Source organism: Heptranchias perlo, unplaced genomic scaffold, assembly GCF_035084215.1.
Source record: "Heptranchias perlo isolate sHepPer1 unplaced genomic scaffold, sHepPer1.hap1 HAP1_SCAFFOLD_335, whole genome shotgun sequence".
Lineage (NCBI taxonomy): Eukaryota > Metazoa > Chordata > Chondrichthyes > Hexanchiformes > Hexanchidae > Heptranchias > Heptranchias perlo.
In genome coordinates this window covers 1-17,788 of record NW_027139347.1, presented here as the reverse complement: position 1 = coordinate 17,788, position 17,788 = coordinate 1, and the positions used below count along the sequence as shown (strand labels likewise).

Below are 17,788 nucleotides of genomic sequence, written 5' to 3'. Positions count from 1 at the left end.
AAACATGCGCTCTATCACTGAACTAAATCCCCAGATTACAGAAAACTCTCACCAAGGAAAGAAAAACTGATTGTCCTCATTTTATGAGGCCACCCGTGGTGGGTGTGCACTCCGCTCACTGCATTTTACTGGAGAAATAATCAATTTATATTATGGAACTATCCTCCGCTCACTGCATTTTATTGGAGAAATAATCAATTTATATTATGTAACTATCCCCCACTCTGCATTTTACTGGAGAAATAATTAATTTATATTATGTAACTATCCCCCACCAGGTTTCAGCTGTTGTCAGAAATAGTCCCTTCGTGGTCGCCAATTGTAGGATTTCAACCACTATTTTCAGGATTATAATCTGATCCAATCTAAGGACTGGTTCCTGACAACAACAAGATCACCACTGGTACTGGTATTACGGTTAAAGGCAAAACCGATTTATTAATCACATCACAATTAGAGCAAAAAGGTGATACTGAACAAAGAGAAATAGTGAGTGTTCCTTGAAACCTCAGGAGTATCCCTCCAAGTGACTACGGTGCGGTCTCTCTCTCTCTCTCTCTCTATCCCTCCAAGTGACTACGGTGCGGTCTCTCTCTCTCTCTCTCTGTCCCTCCAAGTGACTACGGTGCGGTCTCTCTCTCTCTCTCTCTCTGTCCCTCCAAGTGACGACAGTGCGGTCTCTCTCTCTCTCTCTCTCTCTATCCCTCCAAGTGACTACGGTGCGGTCTCTCTCTCTCTCTGTCCCTCCAAGTGACTACGGTGCGGTCTCTCTCTCTCTCTATCCCTCCAAGTGACTACGGTGCGGTCTCTCTCTCTCTCTCTCTGTCCCTCCAAGTGACTACGGTGCAGTCTCTCTCTCTCTCTCTCTCTATCCCTCCAAGTGACTACGGTGCGGTCTCTCTCTCTCTCTCTCTGTCCCTCCAAGTGACTACGGTGCGGTCTCTCTCTCTCTCTCTCTGTCCCTCCAAGTGACTACGGTGCAGTCTCTCTCTCTCTCTCTCTCTATCCCTCCAAGTGACTACAGTGCGGTCTCTCTCTCTCTCTCTCTGTCCCTCCAAGTGACTACGGTGCAGTCTCTCTCTCTCTATCCCTCCAAGTGACTACGGTGCGGTCTCTCTCTCTCTCTCTCTATCCCTCCAAGTGACTGCGGTGCGGTCTCTCTCTCTCTCTCTATCCCTCCAAGTGACTACGGTGCGGTCTCTCTCTCTCTCTCTATCCCTCCAAGTGACTGCGGTGCGGTCTCTCTCTCTCTATCCCTCCAAGTGACTGCGGTGCGGTCTCTCTCTCTCTCTCTATCCCTCCAAGTGACTACGGTGCGGTCTCTCTCTCTCTCTATCCCTCCAAGTGACTGCGGTGCGGTCTCTCTCTCTCTCTCTCTCTATCCCTCCAAGTGACTACGGTGCGGTCTCTATCTCTCTCTCTATCCCTCCAAGTGACTACGGTGCGGTCTCTCTCTCTCTCTCTCTATCCCTCCAAGTGACTACGGTGCGGTCTCTCTCTCTCTCTCTACCTCCAAGTGACTACGGTGCGGTCTCTCTCTCTCTCTCTCTCTGTTGACTGAAAAGTTCTCTTCTTCCTTGCCAGAATCTTGTTCGCCTTCCTCAGCTTTTGAGGTCTCTTCTTATTCCCTTTTTCAGTTCATGAGCAGTTCACTCTCACATCCACATCTCTCAGCCTGACCATTATTCATGTCTCTCAACCTTCAGAAGTTACATTCCAAGCATAACTCCTGGTCCCATCCGTGCCTTGTTGTTACAGACTTAACAGAACCTTATTTAGAGTTTACATTGCCAGCCTTCACAGAACCGTTTGTATAAACAGACTTCTGCTCACTGGCTTGTGGAGGCTCGAGATAGAGAGGCCTGAGCCTGCGTGACTCCTTGATTTAATGAACCTTCAGTCCCTTCATCTACATGTCTTTTCGACATTATGCTATTACAGCACATTCCTCCCTTAGGTCTGTTCATTCCCACTTTACTGTTGTCAGCATCCTTTTAGTTTTAACTGCAAACTTGACTATAATAACCATCATGCATCCTTCTCGGCCCACCAGCACTTTCTTATTGAATACACGTTACATGGTTCATTCTATATTAATACACAGTACAGTTTACATTTATAGATACATAGATTCACAGTACATTTTGTTCTACTTCTACTATTGATTATAATTATACGAAATTCTATCTGTTAATGGGTTAATCCTTACACGTTGTTCTTCCTGACTCTAAACACCAGAGTTCAGTCCTGGATGGGATTAACTGCAGAATCCAACCCCTGCAGTCACTTGTGAACTCGCTGGTGTCTCAGCACGTGTGATGACTGAGTGAATCCCTTCCCACACACGGAGCAGGTGAACAGTCTCTCCCCAGTGTCAGTGTGTTGGTGTTTCAGATCATTTGTTTTAAAGCCCTTCTCACAGTCAGAACATTTCAGAGGTCTCTTATCAGAGTGAACTCGCTGGTGTCTCAGCAGGTGTGATGACCGAGTAAATCTCTTCTTACACAGGGAGCAGGTGAACGGCCTCTCCCTGACGTGAGTGTGTCGATGTCTTCACAATTTGTATCTGCATTTAGAGCTCTTCGTGCAGTCAGAACATTAAAAAGGTCTCTCCCCAATGTGAACAAGTTGGTGTGTCAGCAGTTTGGATGAAATAGTGAATCCCTTCCCTCACACGGAGCAGGTGAACGGCCTCTCCCCAGTGTGAGTGCGTTGGTGTGTCAGCAGATTCCTTTTGCTTTTAAACCTCTTCTCACAGTCAGAACATTTAAAAGGTCTCTCATCGGAGTGAACTCGCTGGTGTCTCAGCAGGGTGGAAGAATGAGTGAATTTCTTCCCACACACGGAGCAGGAGAACGGCCTCTCCCCAGTGTGAACTCGCTGGTGTATCAGCAGGTGGGATGACCGAGTAAATCTCTTCTTACAGACAGAGCAGATGAACGGTCTCTCCCCAGTGTGAGTGCGTTGGTGTTGCAGCAGTTCAATTTTGCTTTTAAAGCTCCTCTCACAGTCAGAACATTTAAAAGGTCTCTCATCAGTGTGAACAAGTTGATGTTTCAGCAGGGAGGATGAATGAGTGAATCTCTTCTTACACACGGAGCAGGTGAACGGCCTCTCCCCAGTGTGAACTCGCTGGTGTGCCAGCAGGGTGGATGACAGTGTGAATCTCTTTCCGCACACGGAGCAGGTGAACGGCCTCTCCCCGGTGTCACTGCGTTGATGTCTCAGCAGTTCATTTCTGCCTTTAAAGCTCTTCCCACAGTCAGAGCATTTAAAAGGTCTCTCATCGGAGTGAACTCGCTGGTGTGACAGCAGGTGTGATGACCAAGTGAATCTCTTCCCACACACGGAGCAGGTGAACGGCCTCTCCCCAGTGTGAACTCGTTGGTGTATCAGCAGGTGGGATGAAATAGTGAATCCCTTCCCACACACGGAGCAGGAGAACGGCCTCTCGCCAGTGTGAACTCGCTGGTGTTTCAGCAGGTCGGATGAAATAGTGAATCCCTTCCCACACACGGAGCAGGAGAACGGCCTCTCCCCAGTGTGATTGCATCGATGAGTTTCCAGCCTGGACGGGTAATTGAATCCCTTCCCACACACGGAGCAGGTGAACGGCCTCTCCCCAGTGTGACTGCGTCGATGAGTTTCCAGCCTGGATGGGTAATTGAATCCCTTCCCACAGTCCCCACATTTCCACGGTTTCTCCATGGTCCGGGTGTCCTTGTGTTTCTCCAGGTTGGACGATCAGTTGAAGCCTCGTCCACACAGAGAACACGTGTACGGTTTCTCCCCGCTGTGAATGGTGCAGTGTTTTTTCTGGCTGTGTAACTGGTTAAAGCTCTTTCCACAGTCAGTGCACTGGAACACTCTCACTCGGGTGTGTGTGTCTCGGTGCTTTTCCACTCACACTGATGTTTGAAATCTTCTCCCACAGATAGAACAGACAAACATTTCTCCTTCCACATTCAAAGGCCGATGATATTCAGGTCCTGATGAATCGAGTGACTCTGTCAGATCTTGACGTGCTGTTTGGTTTGAGTTTCCCTCTGCTAATCCTCCCCTTCTAATACCCTATAAAGGAGTTTATAAAAGTCATCACTGTAAGTACAGGATAGAAATTCAGAACAGACAATTCTAGCTTCTACGGAACATTCTTTCCACTCTTGTGCCTCAAAGCTGCAAATCCCCATCCCACACACTCTCCCTCTTCCCTGTGCTGAAATCCAAACTCATCACATCATCTTTCAGTGGCCCTAAACCATGAGTGAAATGGTGAGAGAGAGTGCGAGAGAGTGAGTGCGAGAGTGAATGTGAGAGTGAGAGAGTGAATGAGAGTGTGAGTGAATGTGAGAGAGTGAGTGAGAATGAGAGTGAATGTGAGTGTGAGAGTGAATGTGAGTGTGAGAGAGTGAGTGTGAGAGAGTGAGTGTGAGAGAGGAAATGTGAGTGTGAGAGTGAGTGTGAGTACAGCAGTGGGCTCGGTGTGGAGAATGAAGTGGGGCAGGTGGAGCATGTTTCAGTGGGGCAGCAGTGATCATAATCTCATTAGGTTTAGAACAGTTATGGAAAAGGACAGGGGACAGTCAAATGTGAAAATTCTGAACTGGAGGAGGGCTAATTCCAGTGAGTTAAAAAGGGATCTTGTCCGTGTGGATTGGAATCAAAAATTGTCAGGCAGAACAGTAATTGAACAATGGGAGGCCTTCAAGGAGGAGTTGGTTTGGGTACAGAGTGGACAGATTCCAATGAGAAGGAAAGGAACAGCACCCAAAGCTCGAGCTCCCTGGATGAATAAAGATATAAAGATCACCATTTCTCCTTCATTAACAGACGCTCCCTGACCGATCACCATTTCTCCTTCATTAACAGACGCTCCCTGACCGATCACCATTTCTCCTTCATTTACAGACGCTCCCTGACCAATCACATTTCTCCTTCATTTACAGACGCTCCCTGACCGATCCCCATTTCCCCTTCATTTACAGACGCTCCCTGACCGATCACCATTTCCCCTTCATTTACAGACGCTCCCTGACCGATCACCATTTCTCCTTCATTTACAGACGCTCCCTGTCCGATCACCATTTCTCCTTCATTTACAGACGCTCCCTGACCAATCACCATTTCTCCTTCATTGACAGACGCTCCCTGACCGATCACCATTTCCCCTTCATTTACAGACGCTCCCTGACCGATCACCATTTCTCCTTCATTCACAGACGCTCCCTGACCGATCCCCATTTCCCCTTCATTTCCCGGCGGGTAGTGAGGGGGGGATAATGTTCACTGTTTTATATTCGGGTCTGGGGCCGCACTCGGGGTTTGTAAAGCCTGAGCCTGGGCCTGAGCCCGGACCCGGGCCCCGGGGTTTATTGAGCCTCTTGCTCCGATCCTCTGACCTGCACCGAACGCGCTCCTCCCGCAGCCTCGACTGGCCGCGCATGCTCAGGACACACTGACCGGAAATGAGTCACTACTGCGCCTGCGCACTGGGCTCCACTGATTCAGATAGGGCACAATCTGTACCGCGATGCATGCTGGGTGATGCAGCCGCCATTGATGATCATAATATCAGGCCGAAAAACAAAGACATTGGAAGCAGGGAGAGCGCGTTTGGACCAAGGAAAATAAAATAAACTGAAACCCCAGCTCTTCGTGCCATTTAAACCGGCACAAACACACAGCGCAGACGCTCCCCCATTTTGGTGAAATCCAGAAAATATTTTTTACGGTAACTTTTATTAATTTCGTTTTATTAAATGTTGCAACTGACGGGTTCAATTCATGTTTATTTTCGAACTGCACCTCAGGATGTCAGTCTCACCACTAATCCCGTCCTGGTGACTAAGGAGAGTTCCGGACCAATAGGAGGAGCGGAAATTGACGGGAGGTGTGGGCGAGGGGTGAGTTGGTCCTCCAACGAATCGGAGTGTGTGAGTGCGGCACAGAATGGGCGGGTCTAAGCCCAGATGTCCCTCATTGTCTGAAACATAATTTTTAAAACCTAATTTATCTTTAACTCCAGGAGACAACGCAACCTTTCTGTTGCGTCTTGAAACAGATCAAACCAGATGAGGTGGAGCAAACATTTCAACATTTGTTAGAAAAACACATCAATTAAGAACAGCCAACATGGATCATTTGAGATAACTCAAGTCGACTGATAAAGGAAATGTAGTGGATGTTGTGTACATTGATTGTGAAAGGGTTTTTTGGTAAGATGCAGGACAGGAGGCTTGTTGATAAAATTAATACTTACCATATTAAAAGGAATGAGGCAGTGTGTACAGGAAGTTGTTGAAAGGGCAGAAAACAGAAAGCAGTGGTTAATAGATTTTCTTCAGACTGGGGGGATGTAAACATTGGTGTGCCCCAGGGTCAGTGTTGGAACCATTACTAACCTCAATATAGAGAATGATCTGAGCTTGGGTTTGTGGGACACAAGATGAAAATTTCGAGATGACTCCAAAATTGGCAGCGTGGGGAACTGTGAAGAGGAGTCAGTGACTTCACTGTGACGTCCACGGGTTAGTAAATGGACCAGGTGAAATTTAATGCAGAGAAATGTGACGTGATGCATTTTGAGAGGAAGAAAAATGAGATGAAATGTAAACTAAATGGTGAAAGTTTAAAAGTAGAGCAGCAGAGAGACTTAGGGATGGAAGGTTCTAAATAATGCATTGTCTTATTAATTAACAAGTCTGAGAGTCAGCAACTTTAATACCTCATTAAGAAATATATGAGCAAATTCTCTTTCCTCTCCCATACCAGACTAAACATGCAAATCCCCCGTGTAGACGAGATCAGTCCTCTGGATGGAACCATGGACTCCCTGAGCTTGATCTCCGGTGTCTCCAGTCCCAACTGCCCCTTACATCAGTATCCCCTCAATTTTATACCCTGTTGTGATCCATCTCTGTCACTGAAGCTGGAAGTTCCCTAATCTGTGGTTTACAAGGACACATTGCTTGGTTCCCAGCAGTTACTTTTCTTCAGTAGTGTTCTCATGATCCCTGAACTACCCTGCTTAGTGTTAATTGGAATCATAGAATCATAGAAAATTTACAGCACAGAAGGAGGCCATTCAGTCCATTGTGTCCGCGCCAGCCGAAAATGAGCCACCCAGTCTAATCCCACTTTCCAGCACTTGGTCCATAGCCTTGTCGGTCACGGCACTTCAGGTGTATATCCAGGTACCTTTTAAATGAGTTGAGGGTTTCTGCCTCTATCACCCTTTCAGGCAGTGAGTTCCAGACACCGACCACCCTCTGGGTGAAAAATGTTTTCCTCAGCTCCTCAATAATCCTTCTACCAATCACTTTAAATCTATGCCCTGCTCCTTGTTTATTGACCTCTCTGCGAAGGGAAATCAGTCCTTCCTATCTGCTCTATCTCGGCCATACATAAATTTGTACACCTCAATTAAATCAATCCTCAGCCTCCTCTGTTTCAAAGAGAACAATCCGAGCCTATCCAATCTTTCTTCATAGCGAAAATTATCCAGTCCTGGCAACATCCTCATAAATCTCCCCTGCACCCTCTCTCGTGCAATTACACCCTTCCTGTAATGTGGTGACCAGAACTGTACACAGTACTCAAGTTGGGGCCTAACCATTGTTTTATACAGTTCCAGCATAACCTCCCTGCTCTTATATTCTATGCCGTGGCTAATAAAGGAAATAATTCCATTTGCCTTGTTAACCACCTTATCGACCTGTCCTGCTACCTTCAGGGATCTGTGGACATGTATTCCAAGGTCCCTCACTTCATCTACACCTTTCAGTATCCTCCCATTTATTGTGTGCTCCCTTGCCTTATTTGCCGGCCCTAAATGCATTACCTCACACTTCTCCGGATTAAATTCCATTTACCATTTTTCTGCCCACCTGACCAGTCCATTGATATCTTCCTGCACTCTACAGCTTTCCTCCTCACTATCAACCATGCGGCCAATTTTGTATCATCTGCAAACTTCTTGATCAAGCCCCCTACATTTAAGTCCAAATCATTAATATACATCACAAAAAGCAAGGGACCGAGTACTGAGCTCTGCGGAATCCCACTGGAAACAGCCTTCCAGTCAAAAAAACACCCCTTGATCATTACCCTTTTCTTCCTGCCACTGAGCCAATTTTGGATCCAACCTGCGCCTGGTTATCAGTATCTCAGTTTGGAGATTCAAACACGCACAGCCCACCAAACAAACTAGTTATTTTTTTCGCTATTCCCAATACTCTGGAATGCAGGCAGCTGGAGGCTGATCTTAAAATAGCTCCTGCCCCCCTCCCGGGGAGGAACGGTCAGTCCTGTTCCAGCATCACGCTGGGCGAGTTTGGGAAACACACGGACATGGAGCAGTTGGGAGTGGGATTAACGGGGGGTCACATCAGATGGACGAGTGGCGTCTTGTCGATATTGTGAGTGATGTTGGGACTGAGAACTTGTCCGTCAAAGCGGAGAGCGATTTGACGAGCGCGGCTCTGGTGACTCTCTCTCTCTCTCACCCTCCGCAAAGTGCTTAAGCCCGGCCTTCGGGAATCTCGTTTCTTATTCCTGAATTTTACCTCGGGCCAGTGCAGGGAAAGTTTTTATTAATGATCCAGCTTTCAGACTGATCGTGGTGTGAAAAGATGGGAAATACAGAATGTGAACTTGCACTGGATTACATGAGAAGTGTTTCATTTTGGACTCTGTATAAATTCAGTATCTTCTTTTTGAAAATACACATTATTAAAATGAGTTTCTTTGTGTCTCACATTCCCCTTAAAGTTCTTTCATCCCCAGGGTCCTCACTCACCTCCTGTTAGTTCACAGTTGACTTCTGCTCAATTATCCGGTGGTGGGAATTAAGAAATGATTTCAATTTGAATTAACTGTTAATTCAAAAAGCAGCCACTTTAATTTAAGAGCAGCGGAGGCTGTAAAGGTTCGACAGGAATAAACCAGGCCTGGACTCGCAAGGAACAGAGATTGTGCCTTGAAACAATAAATCGTTTTGTTTTTCCAAAATAATTTCTCAGAGACGCCGTTTCTTGTAGAAAGGGAAGAAAATTTGATCTTTTGCATTTCTCTCCCGACCTTTCCTGGGCCGTGAGGTCGAACAGCTTCTATCAGGTCATTGGTGCCAGGCCTGGGCACCAGTTAGACCTGCGTTGCCCACGCTGAGGAGGAGGCACTGTGCTTTCCCTGGCGGTTATAATTTTTTTGAAGAGATGACTAAAGTAGTGGACAGGGGAATGTCAATGGATGTTATTTATATGGACTTCCAGAAGGCATTTGATAAGGTCCCACATAAGAGACTGTTAGCTAAGATAGAAGCCCATGGAATTGAGGGAAAAGTACGGACTTGGTTAGGAAGTTGGCTGAGCGAAAGGCGACAGAGAGTAGGGAGAATGGGTAGGTGCTCACATTGGCAGGATGTGACTAGTGGAGTCCCGCAGGGATCTGTCTTGGGGCCTCAATTATTCACAATATTTATCAACGACTTAGATGAAGGCATAGAAAGTCTCATGTCTAAGCTTGCCGATGACACAAAGATTGGTGGCATTGTCAGCAGTGTAGATGAAAACATAAAATTACAAAGCGATATTGATAGATTAGGTGAATGGGCAAAACTGTGGCAAATGGAATTCAATGTGGACAAATGTGAGGTCATCCACTTTGGATCAAAAAAGGATAGAACAGGGTACTTTCTAAATGGTAAAAAGTTAAAAACAGTGGATGTCCAAAGGGACTTAGGGGTTCAGGTACATAGATCATTGAAGTGTCATGAACAGGTGCAGAAAATAATCAAGAAGGCAAATGGAATGCTGGCCTTTATATCTAGAGGACCAGAGTACAAGGGGACAGAATTTATGCTGCAGCTATACAAAACCCTGGTTAGACCGCACCTGGAGTACTGTGAGCAGTTCTGGGCACCGCACCTTCGGAAGGACATATTGGCCTTGGAGGGAGTGCAGCGTAGGTTTACTAGAATTATACCCGGACTTCAAGGGTTAAGTTACGAGGAGAGATTACACAAATTGGGGTTGTATTCTCTAGAGTTTCGAAGGTTAAGGGGTGATCTGATCGAAGTTTATAAGATATTAAGGGGAACAGATAGGGTGGATAGAGAGAAACTATTTCCGCTGGTTGGGGATTTTAGGAGTGGGGGCACAGTCTAAAAATTAGAGCCAGACCTTTCAGGAGTGAGATTAGAAAACATTTCTACACACAAAGGGTGGAAGAAGTTTGGAACTCTCTTCTGCAAATGGCAATTGATACTAGCTCAATTGCTAAATTTAAATCTGAGATAGATAGCTTTTTGGCAACCAAAGGTATTAAGGGATATGGGCCAAAGGCAGGTATATGGAGTTAGATCACAGATCAGCCATGATCTTATCAAATGGCGGAGCAGGCACGAGGGGCTGAATGGCCGACTCCTGTTCCTATGTTCCGATGTCCAAAATCAGAATACCAGGTTAATAGCACAGGGGATGGAGATGTCACCGGTGAACACAATGCCTGGACTTTCCGGACTTCGCCGTAACAGGGTGAGGGCGGGAATTCTGCCCATCGCCCCCTGACCGCACCATGGTCATTACCCAGTTTCCTGGGTCAGCGGCCATTAGTCACGGTGGGCCCCGGCCCCTGATGGAAATTCCACCGGCGAGCAGCAGCCCAGCGGCCCCCGGGAAACTTGTCGCTGTTGCTGCAGCATGCGAGGATGTGAAAGGCATCGAGCCTCCTGCCCCAGGCCCAAGGAGAGGCCTCAGGGAGAAGGGAAATGTGCCGGGAGCCCAGGCCCCCCCACTCCCCGCTGGGGGCCCATTTTGTCTTCGGCCGAGAACGACAGTCTGGTGGAGCCTGACTACATTTTACTCTGAAACCTGGAACGATTCACTCCACTGCGAACGAGGTCATTTTCAGTTTTGTTCTTTGGGTCGTTTACTCGGGGCTCCCCTCCCCCCCCCCTCACCCCCCTCACCTTGTGCCAGGGATCGTGGACACGGGGAGAGCTACACTTGCTCGCGGCAGAGAACTTATTAAAAGCACGTAAAGCCCCTGGTCAAGATGGGCATCACACAGCAGGTCTGACTGGCAACCTTCACACGAGCAGCACATTTAAATCAGGGTGTTGGACAGACTGTGAACGGGCACTGATCAAACTGGAGTCTCCAATGTCAGATACAGGCCCCAAATTACCCACCCGGATTCATTGTCAAAACAGTCCAGAACCCTCACATCACATTCTCACAGAGTGTTTGATGCAGCCATTTAACTTGGTGCTGGTGGATCAACACAGAGGGGAAAAGTGAACCCCATTTTGCTCACTGAAACTATTCTGGACTGACTGTCACAAGGACACGGCCCTGCCTTAAATAACTAGTCGAGCTGCTGTGGCCTCACCCAGGGGGTGCAGGACCACCGGGGGCCCTCGGATGATGCGAGGTTTGATAGCGGGGATAATCGCGGCCCGCAGAATGTTAGCCGAAGGTGGGGGTGCGAGGGGCCAGGCCTGGGGGGGGATTGAGGGGTAGGCCCGGGGATCGAGGGGCAGGCCCGGGGGGCGAGGGGCAGGCCCGGGGGGGGAGTCGAGGGGGGGGGCGAGGGTTAGAGGGGAGCAGGGTTCGATCAGAGGACACAGATTTACTGTAATTTTCGAAAGATCCAGATGGGAGAGGAGGAGAATTCTCTCTTTACGCAGCGAGTTGTTCTGATCTGGAATGCGCGGCCTGAAAGGGCGGTGGAGGCAGATTGAGTAATAACTTTCAAAAGGGAACTGGACAAATATTTGAAGGGGAGAAATCTGCAGGACCGCGGGGAAAGAGCAGGGGGGAGTGGGACTAATTGGAGAGCTGTTTCAAAGAGCCGGCACAGGCACGATGGGCCGAACGGCCTCCTCCTGTGCTGTACGATCCTATGAGGTTCAAGGTGCAGCGGGGTCAGGGTGGAGCGGCTGTCACCAGCTCTGCCTGATGACCATCAGGTGAAGTCCAACACAGTGAAGGAAATGCAGCCCCCAGTGCACTCTCCCTCCCTGCAGCATTCCTCCAGGAATCCACTCGACACTGTGCAGCATCACACCGGCAAATGAGTTGGAGAGGAACTTCTACAAACGTTAGATTTTTCCCAAAGAAGTTCGGACGTTTGTCTCTCTCTCTCCTGGGGAGCAACGGGGCCGGGTGGAATTAATCCCAGTACCTTCCGAAAACAATCAATCAATCATCGAAAGCTCAGGGCAGCGAACACTATTGGTCCCACCTCCTGATCCAGGGCATGTCTGAGGATACTGATTGTTTCCAGGACTCCCTCAGACTGGTCTGAAACACCGACCATGGGCCAATTACTGACTGCAATGCTACAAATTAAAACACAACCTACAGTTTAAACATTCAAAGCACCCCATTTAATATAAAGAGACATAATTGTAAATTAACCCCACCCACTGAACACTCTCCAGGCACAGACAGACACACACGGGCCAACGTTTTACAGACAAACACACACATCATCGTTACTCAATGAGCTTCTTGGCTTTGAAGAAGCGTCGCAGGTAGAAGACCTGCCAGGTGGCCAGGCCGACGAGGCAGCACATGGAGAAGATGCTGAAATACAGGACACGAGCACTGGTGGACTCTGCACGGAGGGAGGGAGGGAGAGGGGCTCATCAAACAGGTTGGAGGAGTGGATTCAATCTGCACTAAGATCACTTCACTGAAGGCAGCCCTCCCTCTTCCTTTCACCTTGCTGCCCCGAGCACCGTTTCCCTGCTCCTGGGTCACTGCTGCTCCGAGTCTGGCCTTTGGTTGATGCCTGGGGTCACTCCCTCCCCGAACCCACATCCTGGATCCTCTCTCGCTGAACAGCTCAGGTGAGAGCAGGGACATGGCAGGCCTTTCATGGGAGCGTCACTCTGTCCACAACTGACACCCTGTCCCTTCCTAACAGGTCAATCCCACCACCTAGAATCTTACAGCACAGGAGGCCTCTCGGCCCATCGTGCCTGTGCTGGCTCTTTGAAAGAGCTGTCCCATTAGTCCCACTCCCCTGCCCTTTCCCCATAGCCCTGCAAATGTTTCCTTTCAGTGTTTATCCAATTCCCTTTTGAAAGCTTTTATTAATTCTGCTTCCACTGCCCTTTCAGGCAGCGCATTCCAGATCATAACTCGCTGCGTAAAATAAAACCCTCATCGCCATCTGGTTCTTTTGCCAATTACCTTAAATCTGTGTCCTCTGGTTACCGACCCTTCTGCCACTGGAAATAGTTTCTCTTTATTTAATCTATTAAAACCCTTCATAATTTTGAACACCTCTATTAAATCTCCCCGTAACCTTCTCTGCTCTAAAGAGAACAATCCCAGTTTCTCTACATAACTGAAATCCCTCATCCCTGGTACCATTCTAGTAAATCTCCTCTGCACCCTCTCCAAGGCCTTGACATCCTTCCTAAAGTGTGGTGCCCAGAATTGGACACAATACTCCAGCTGAGGCCTAACCAGTGTTTTATAAAGGTTTAGTATAACTTCCTTGCTTTCGTACTCTATGCCTCTATTAATAAAGCCCAGGATCCTGCATGCTTTTTTTAACAGCCTTCTCAATTTGTCACCTTCAAGGATTTGTGTCTGTGCACTCCCCAGGTCTCTCTGTTCCTGCATTCCCTTTAAAATTGTACCATTTAGTTTATATTGCCTCTCCTCATTCTTCCTACCAAAATGTATCACTTCCCACTTCTCTGCGTTAAATTTCATCTGCCATGTGTCTGCCCATTCCACCAGTCTATGTCCTCCTGAAGTCTGTTACTATCCTCCACATTGTTTACTACATTTCCGAGTTTCGTATCATCTGCAAAGTTTGAAATACCCTGAATACCCAAGTGCAAGTCATTAATATATATCAAAAAGAGCAGTGGTCCTAATACTGACCCCTGGGGAACACCACTGTATATTTCCCTCCAGTCTGAAAAACAACCGTTCACCACGACTCTCTGTCCTTCAGCCAATTTTGTAACCATGCAGCCACTGTCCCTTTAATCCCAGGGGCTTCAAATGATCCCTTCTGTCTCTGGACCCCGTTTATACCGTCCTTCCCCAAAAACTTATTCCACAACTCTGCCCTCTGGTGTAGAAAGGTCCCAGCCCTCTGACTCCAACTCCCTGGTTTAGATAAGTGGAGGCCTCCAGCCCATGGAGCACCCCATCTAACGGCCCATGAAAGGACTCTGTGTTTTCCCTCTGCTACCCTACTGAGAGCCTCCCCTCCGGGTGTTCCATCCTGCCCACACTCGCCCCAGTTTGTACACACCTTCCCTTATCCTGCAGTCAAACTTGGAATGAAAATATTCAGAATCTTATCTGCCTCGACAAGGCCCCCTTGTCAGAAGGTCGTGGGTTCGAGCCCCAGAGACTCGAGCACCTAATCCAGGCCGACACTCCCAGTGCAGTACTGAGGGAGTGCCGCACTGTCTGTGGTGCCGTCTTTCAGATGAGACGTTAAACTGAGTCCCTGCCTGCCCCTCTCAGGTGGACGTAAAAGATCCCACGGCCACTAATGGGAGAAGAGCAGAATTCTCCCCTGGGTGTTCTGGCCAATATTTATCCCTCAACCAACACCACTAAAACACAGATTATCTGGTCATTATCACAACGCTGTTTGTGGGATCTTGCTGTGCACAAGTTGGCTGCCCGTTTCCTAAATTGCAACAGTGACTACACTTCAAAATAGTACATTATTGGCTATAAAGTGATCTGGGACGTCCCGAGGTCGTGGAAGGGGCGAAATAAATGTACGTTTTTTTAAAAACGAAGTCCCTTTGACACTGGGGATCAGTCCTGCAGTCCTTTTAACCCCTGGCCCCTGGTACCCAAGCCCTAGACCACCCCTCTTTACTCCGAGGGCTAATGGAGGGCAGTTGGGGCAAGGGATGCTTTGCCACAAAGTGCCTGAAGCAGAGCCCACTGCATCTTTCACAGGACGACTGGATAACCGTATGAAGCTGAGGCTCGTGCTATGGGGGAGAGAAGGGGAGAGGGGCTTATGTCCCGGGAGGTGGAGGGAGCGAAAACCCACAAACTTCTGACTCGGAGGGGTGAGTGACGCTGACCGAGGAACGAGACAGGGTCCCCGAGACCGAGAGCAGTAAGTGGAGAAGGGGCGGGTGTTGCAGACTGAAGCCTGTGCTGGGTGCTCCTACCATTGGTGTCCCTCATCTCTTCCTCTCGCTGCTTCATGTCGGCAAAGTCATTGACGATCGACTCTGACAGATCCTCCAATCGTCGCAGCTCCACCTCAAGTGGCTTCAGCTTCTCCGCCTTGGCGATCTGGGCAGGGAGAGAGAGAGAGAGAGACGGTCTGTAAGATCGGACAAAGATGTAGTAAATCCATTGTTGACTTGAGAGACCCACACTACAGAAAGGATATTGAAGCACTGGAGGCGAGGGGAGGAGATGTAGAGAGGGGCGAGGTTCTTAACACTCCCAATCTTGTTTCTTGATATCACGTGGAGTGAATCAAATTGGCTGAAGACTGGCTTCTGTGATGGTGGGGATATCGGGAGGAGGCCGAGATGGATCATCCACTCAGCACTTCTGGCTGAAGATGGTTGCAAACGCTTCAGCCTTGTTTTTGCACTCACGTGCTGGACTCCGCCATCATTGAGGATGGGGATGTTTACAGAGCCTCCTCCTCCCGTTAGTTGTTTAATTGTCCACCACCATTCACGACTGGATGTGGCAGGACTGCAGAGCTTTGATCTGATCCGTTGGTTGTGGAATTGCTTAGCTCTGTCTATAGCATGTTGCTTCTGCTGTTTACCTTGCATGTAGTCCTGTGTTGTAGCTTCACCAGGTTGGCACCTCATTTTTAGATACGTCTGGTGGTGCTCCTGGCATGCTCTTCTATACTCCTCATTGAACCAGGGTTGATCCCCTAGCTTGTTGGTAATGGTGGAGTGAGGAAAATGCCAGGCCATGAGGTTACAGATTGTGCTGGAATACAATTCTGCTGCTGCTGATGGCCCACAGCGCCTCATGGATGCCCAGTTTTGAGCTGCGAGATCTGTTCTGAATCTATCCCATTTAGCACGGTGGTAGTGCCACACAACACGTTGGATGGTGTCCTCAGTGCGAAGACGGGACTTCGTCTCCACGAGGACTGTGCGGTGGTCACTCCTACCAATACTGTCATGGACAGATGCATCTGCGACAGGTGGATTGGTGAGGGCAAAGTCAAGTAGGTTTTTCCCTCGTGTTGGTTTGCTCACCACCTGCCGCAGGCCCAGTCTGGCAGCTATGTTGCGAACAGTCCTTTTATACTTGTTTTAACTGTCTGATTCACTTGTTTTATTCCTTATGCTATCTGCACTTGTGTGTAGAACTCTTATTTGGGCAACAGACCTACTGGACCACATCTAGAATATACTGTGTGCAGTTTTGGTCTCCTTATTTAAGGAAGGACATACTTGCTTTGGAGGCGGTTCAGAGAAGGTTCACTCGACTGATTCCTGGGATGAGGGGGTTATCTTATGAGGAATGGTTGGACAAGTTGGGCCTGTACACACTGGTGTTTAGAAGAATGAGGTGTGATCTTACTGAAACATTAAAGATCGTGAGGAGACGAGAAGGGGCAGATGCTGAGAGGATGTTTCCCCTTGTGGGAGAGACTAGAACTCGGGGACCACAGTTTAAAAATAAATGGTCTCCCATTTAAGACGGAGATGAGGAGAAACTTTTTCTCTCAGAGGGTGGTGAGTCTGTGGAACTCCCTTCCCCAGAGAGCGGTGGAGGCAGGGTCAGTGAATATTTTTAAGGCTGAGTTAGATAGATTCCTGATTAACAGGGGAGTCAAAGGTTACAGTAGATGGACAGGAAAGTAGGGTTGAGGTCACAATCAGATCAGCCATGATCTTATCAAATGGCAGAGGGGCCGAATGGCCTACTCCTGCTCTTAATTCGTAGGTTCTGATGCTGTTTTTCTCACTTCTTAAATATCACACTTGTTTTTCATCACTGCTGTATTATTTTTTAATCAGTTATTTTATTATTTCCTGTATTTTTTTGATGAACCTGAAGTATTTATATTACCTGTGACACTATTTGTGACCTGGACTTTGCTCTCATCCCTTTTTGTTATCAGTGAGCTATTTTCCCTTTTATTATTATTTCTGCCCGAGCCCTCCCCGTACCCCAGGACCCCCCCCTCGGACTCACTCACCCGGGGGCAGGCGGCTCTCGAAGCAGATCTCAAACATGTCGTAGTCGTCAGTGGTGAAGGCGAATTTGCCCTTAGTCGCCTCCTCCTTAGAGTACAGGATGTGTCCGGAGGAGTCCGTCACCTGGGGGAGGGGAAACAGAGAGGTTACAACCCTGGCTCCAGCCCGGAAACTGTCCCCCACAGCTCCCTCCCCACACCACCCTCCCAATGGTGGAAAGGTACAAAAAGATCATTAAAAAGGATAATGGAACGTTGGCCTTTATCTCGAGGGCTGGAATACAAAGAGGTGGAAGGTTATATTACAGCTGGACAGAGCTCTGGTCAGACCCCATCTGGAGACACTGCGTCCCAGTTCTGGGCACCGTCCCCCTCAGGAAGGATATATCGGCCTCGGAGGGGGTGCAGTGCAGATTCACCAGAATGATACCGGGGATAAAAGGGTTAAATTACGAGGACAGGTTGCAGAGACGAGGCTTGCATTCCCTCGAGTGTAGAAGATTAAGGGGTGATCGAATCGAGGGTTGAAGATGATTAAAGGATTTGATGGGGTCGAAAGAGAGAAACTATTTCCTCTGGTGGGGGGAGTCCAGAACAAGGA

General features: G+C 48.3%; 1 protein-coding gene across 2 annotated transcripts; it reads right to left on the bottom strand.

The window, feature by feature from the left end:
• Positions 1 to 966: 966 nt before the first annotated feature.
• On the bottom strand, positions 967 to 17,333 carry LOC137311400 (zinc finger protein 135-like). 2 transcript variants are annotated; one of them, XM_067978646.1, is made up of 3 exons: positions 17,191 to 17,333; positions 15,173 to 15,299; positions 967 to 4,071 (listed from the first exon to the last, which is right to left on the bottom strand). In XM_067978646.1, the coding sequence occupies exon 3, from the start codon at positions 3,706 to 3,708 to the stop codon at positions 2,671 to 2,673; it is 1,038 nt and encodes a 345-aa protein (XP_067834747.1). In that variant the 5' UTR covers positions 3,709 to 4,071; positions 15,173 to 15,299; positions 17,191 to 17,333; the 3' UTR covers positions 967 to 2,670. The 2 variants fall into 2 exon arrangements, with proteins under 2 accessions (XP_067834747.1, XP_067834748.1); XM_067978647.1 differs by lacking the exons at positions 15,173 to 15,299; positions 17,191 to 17,333 and adding an exon at positions 5,122 to 5,188.
• Between the last annotated feature and the right edge of the window lie 455 nt (positions 17,334 to 17,788).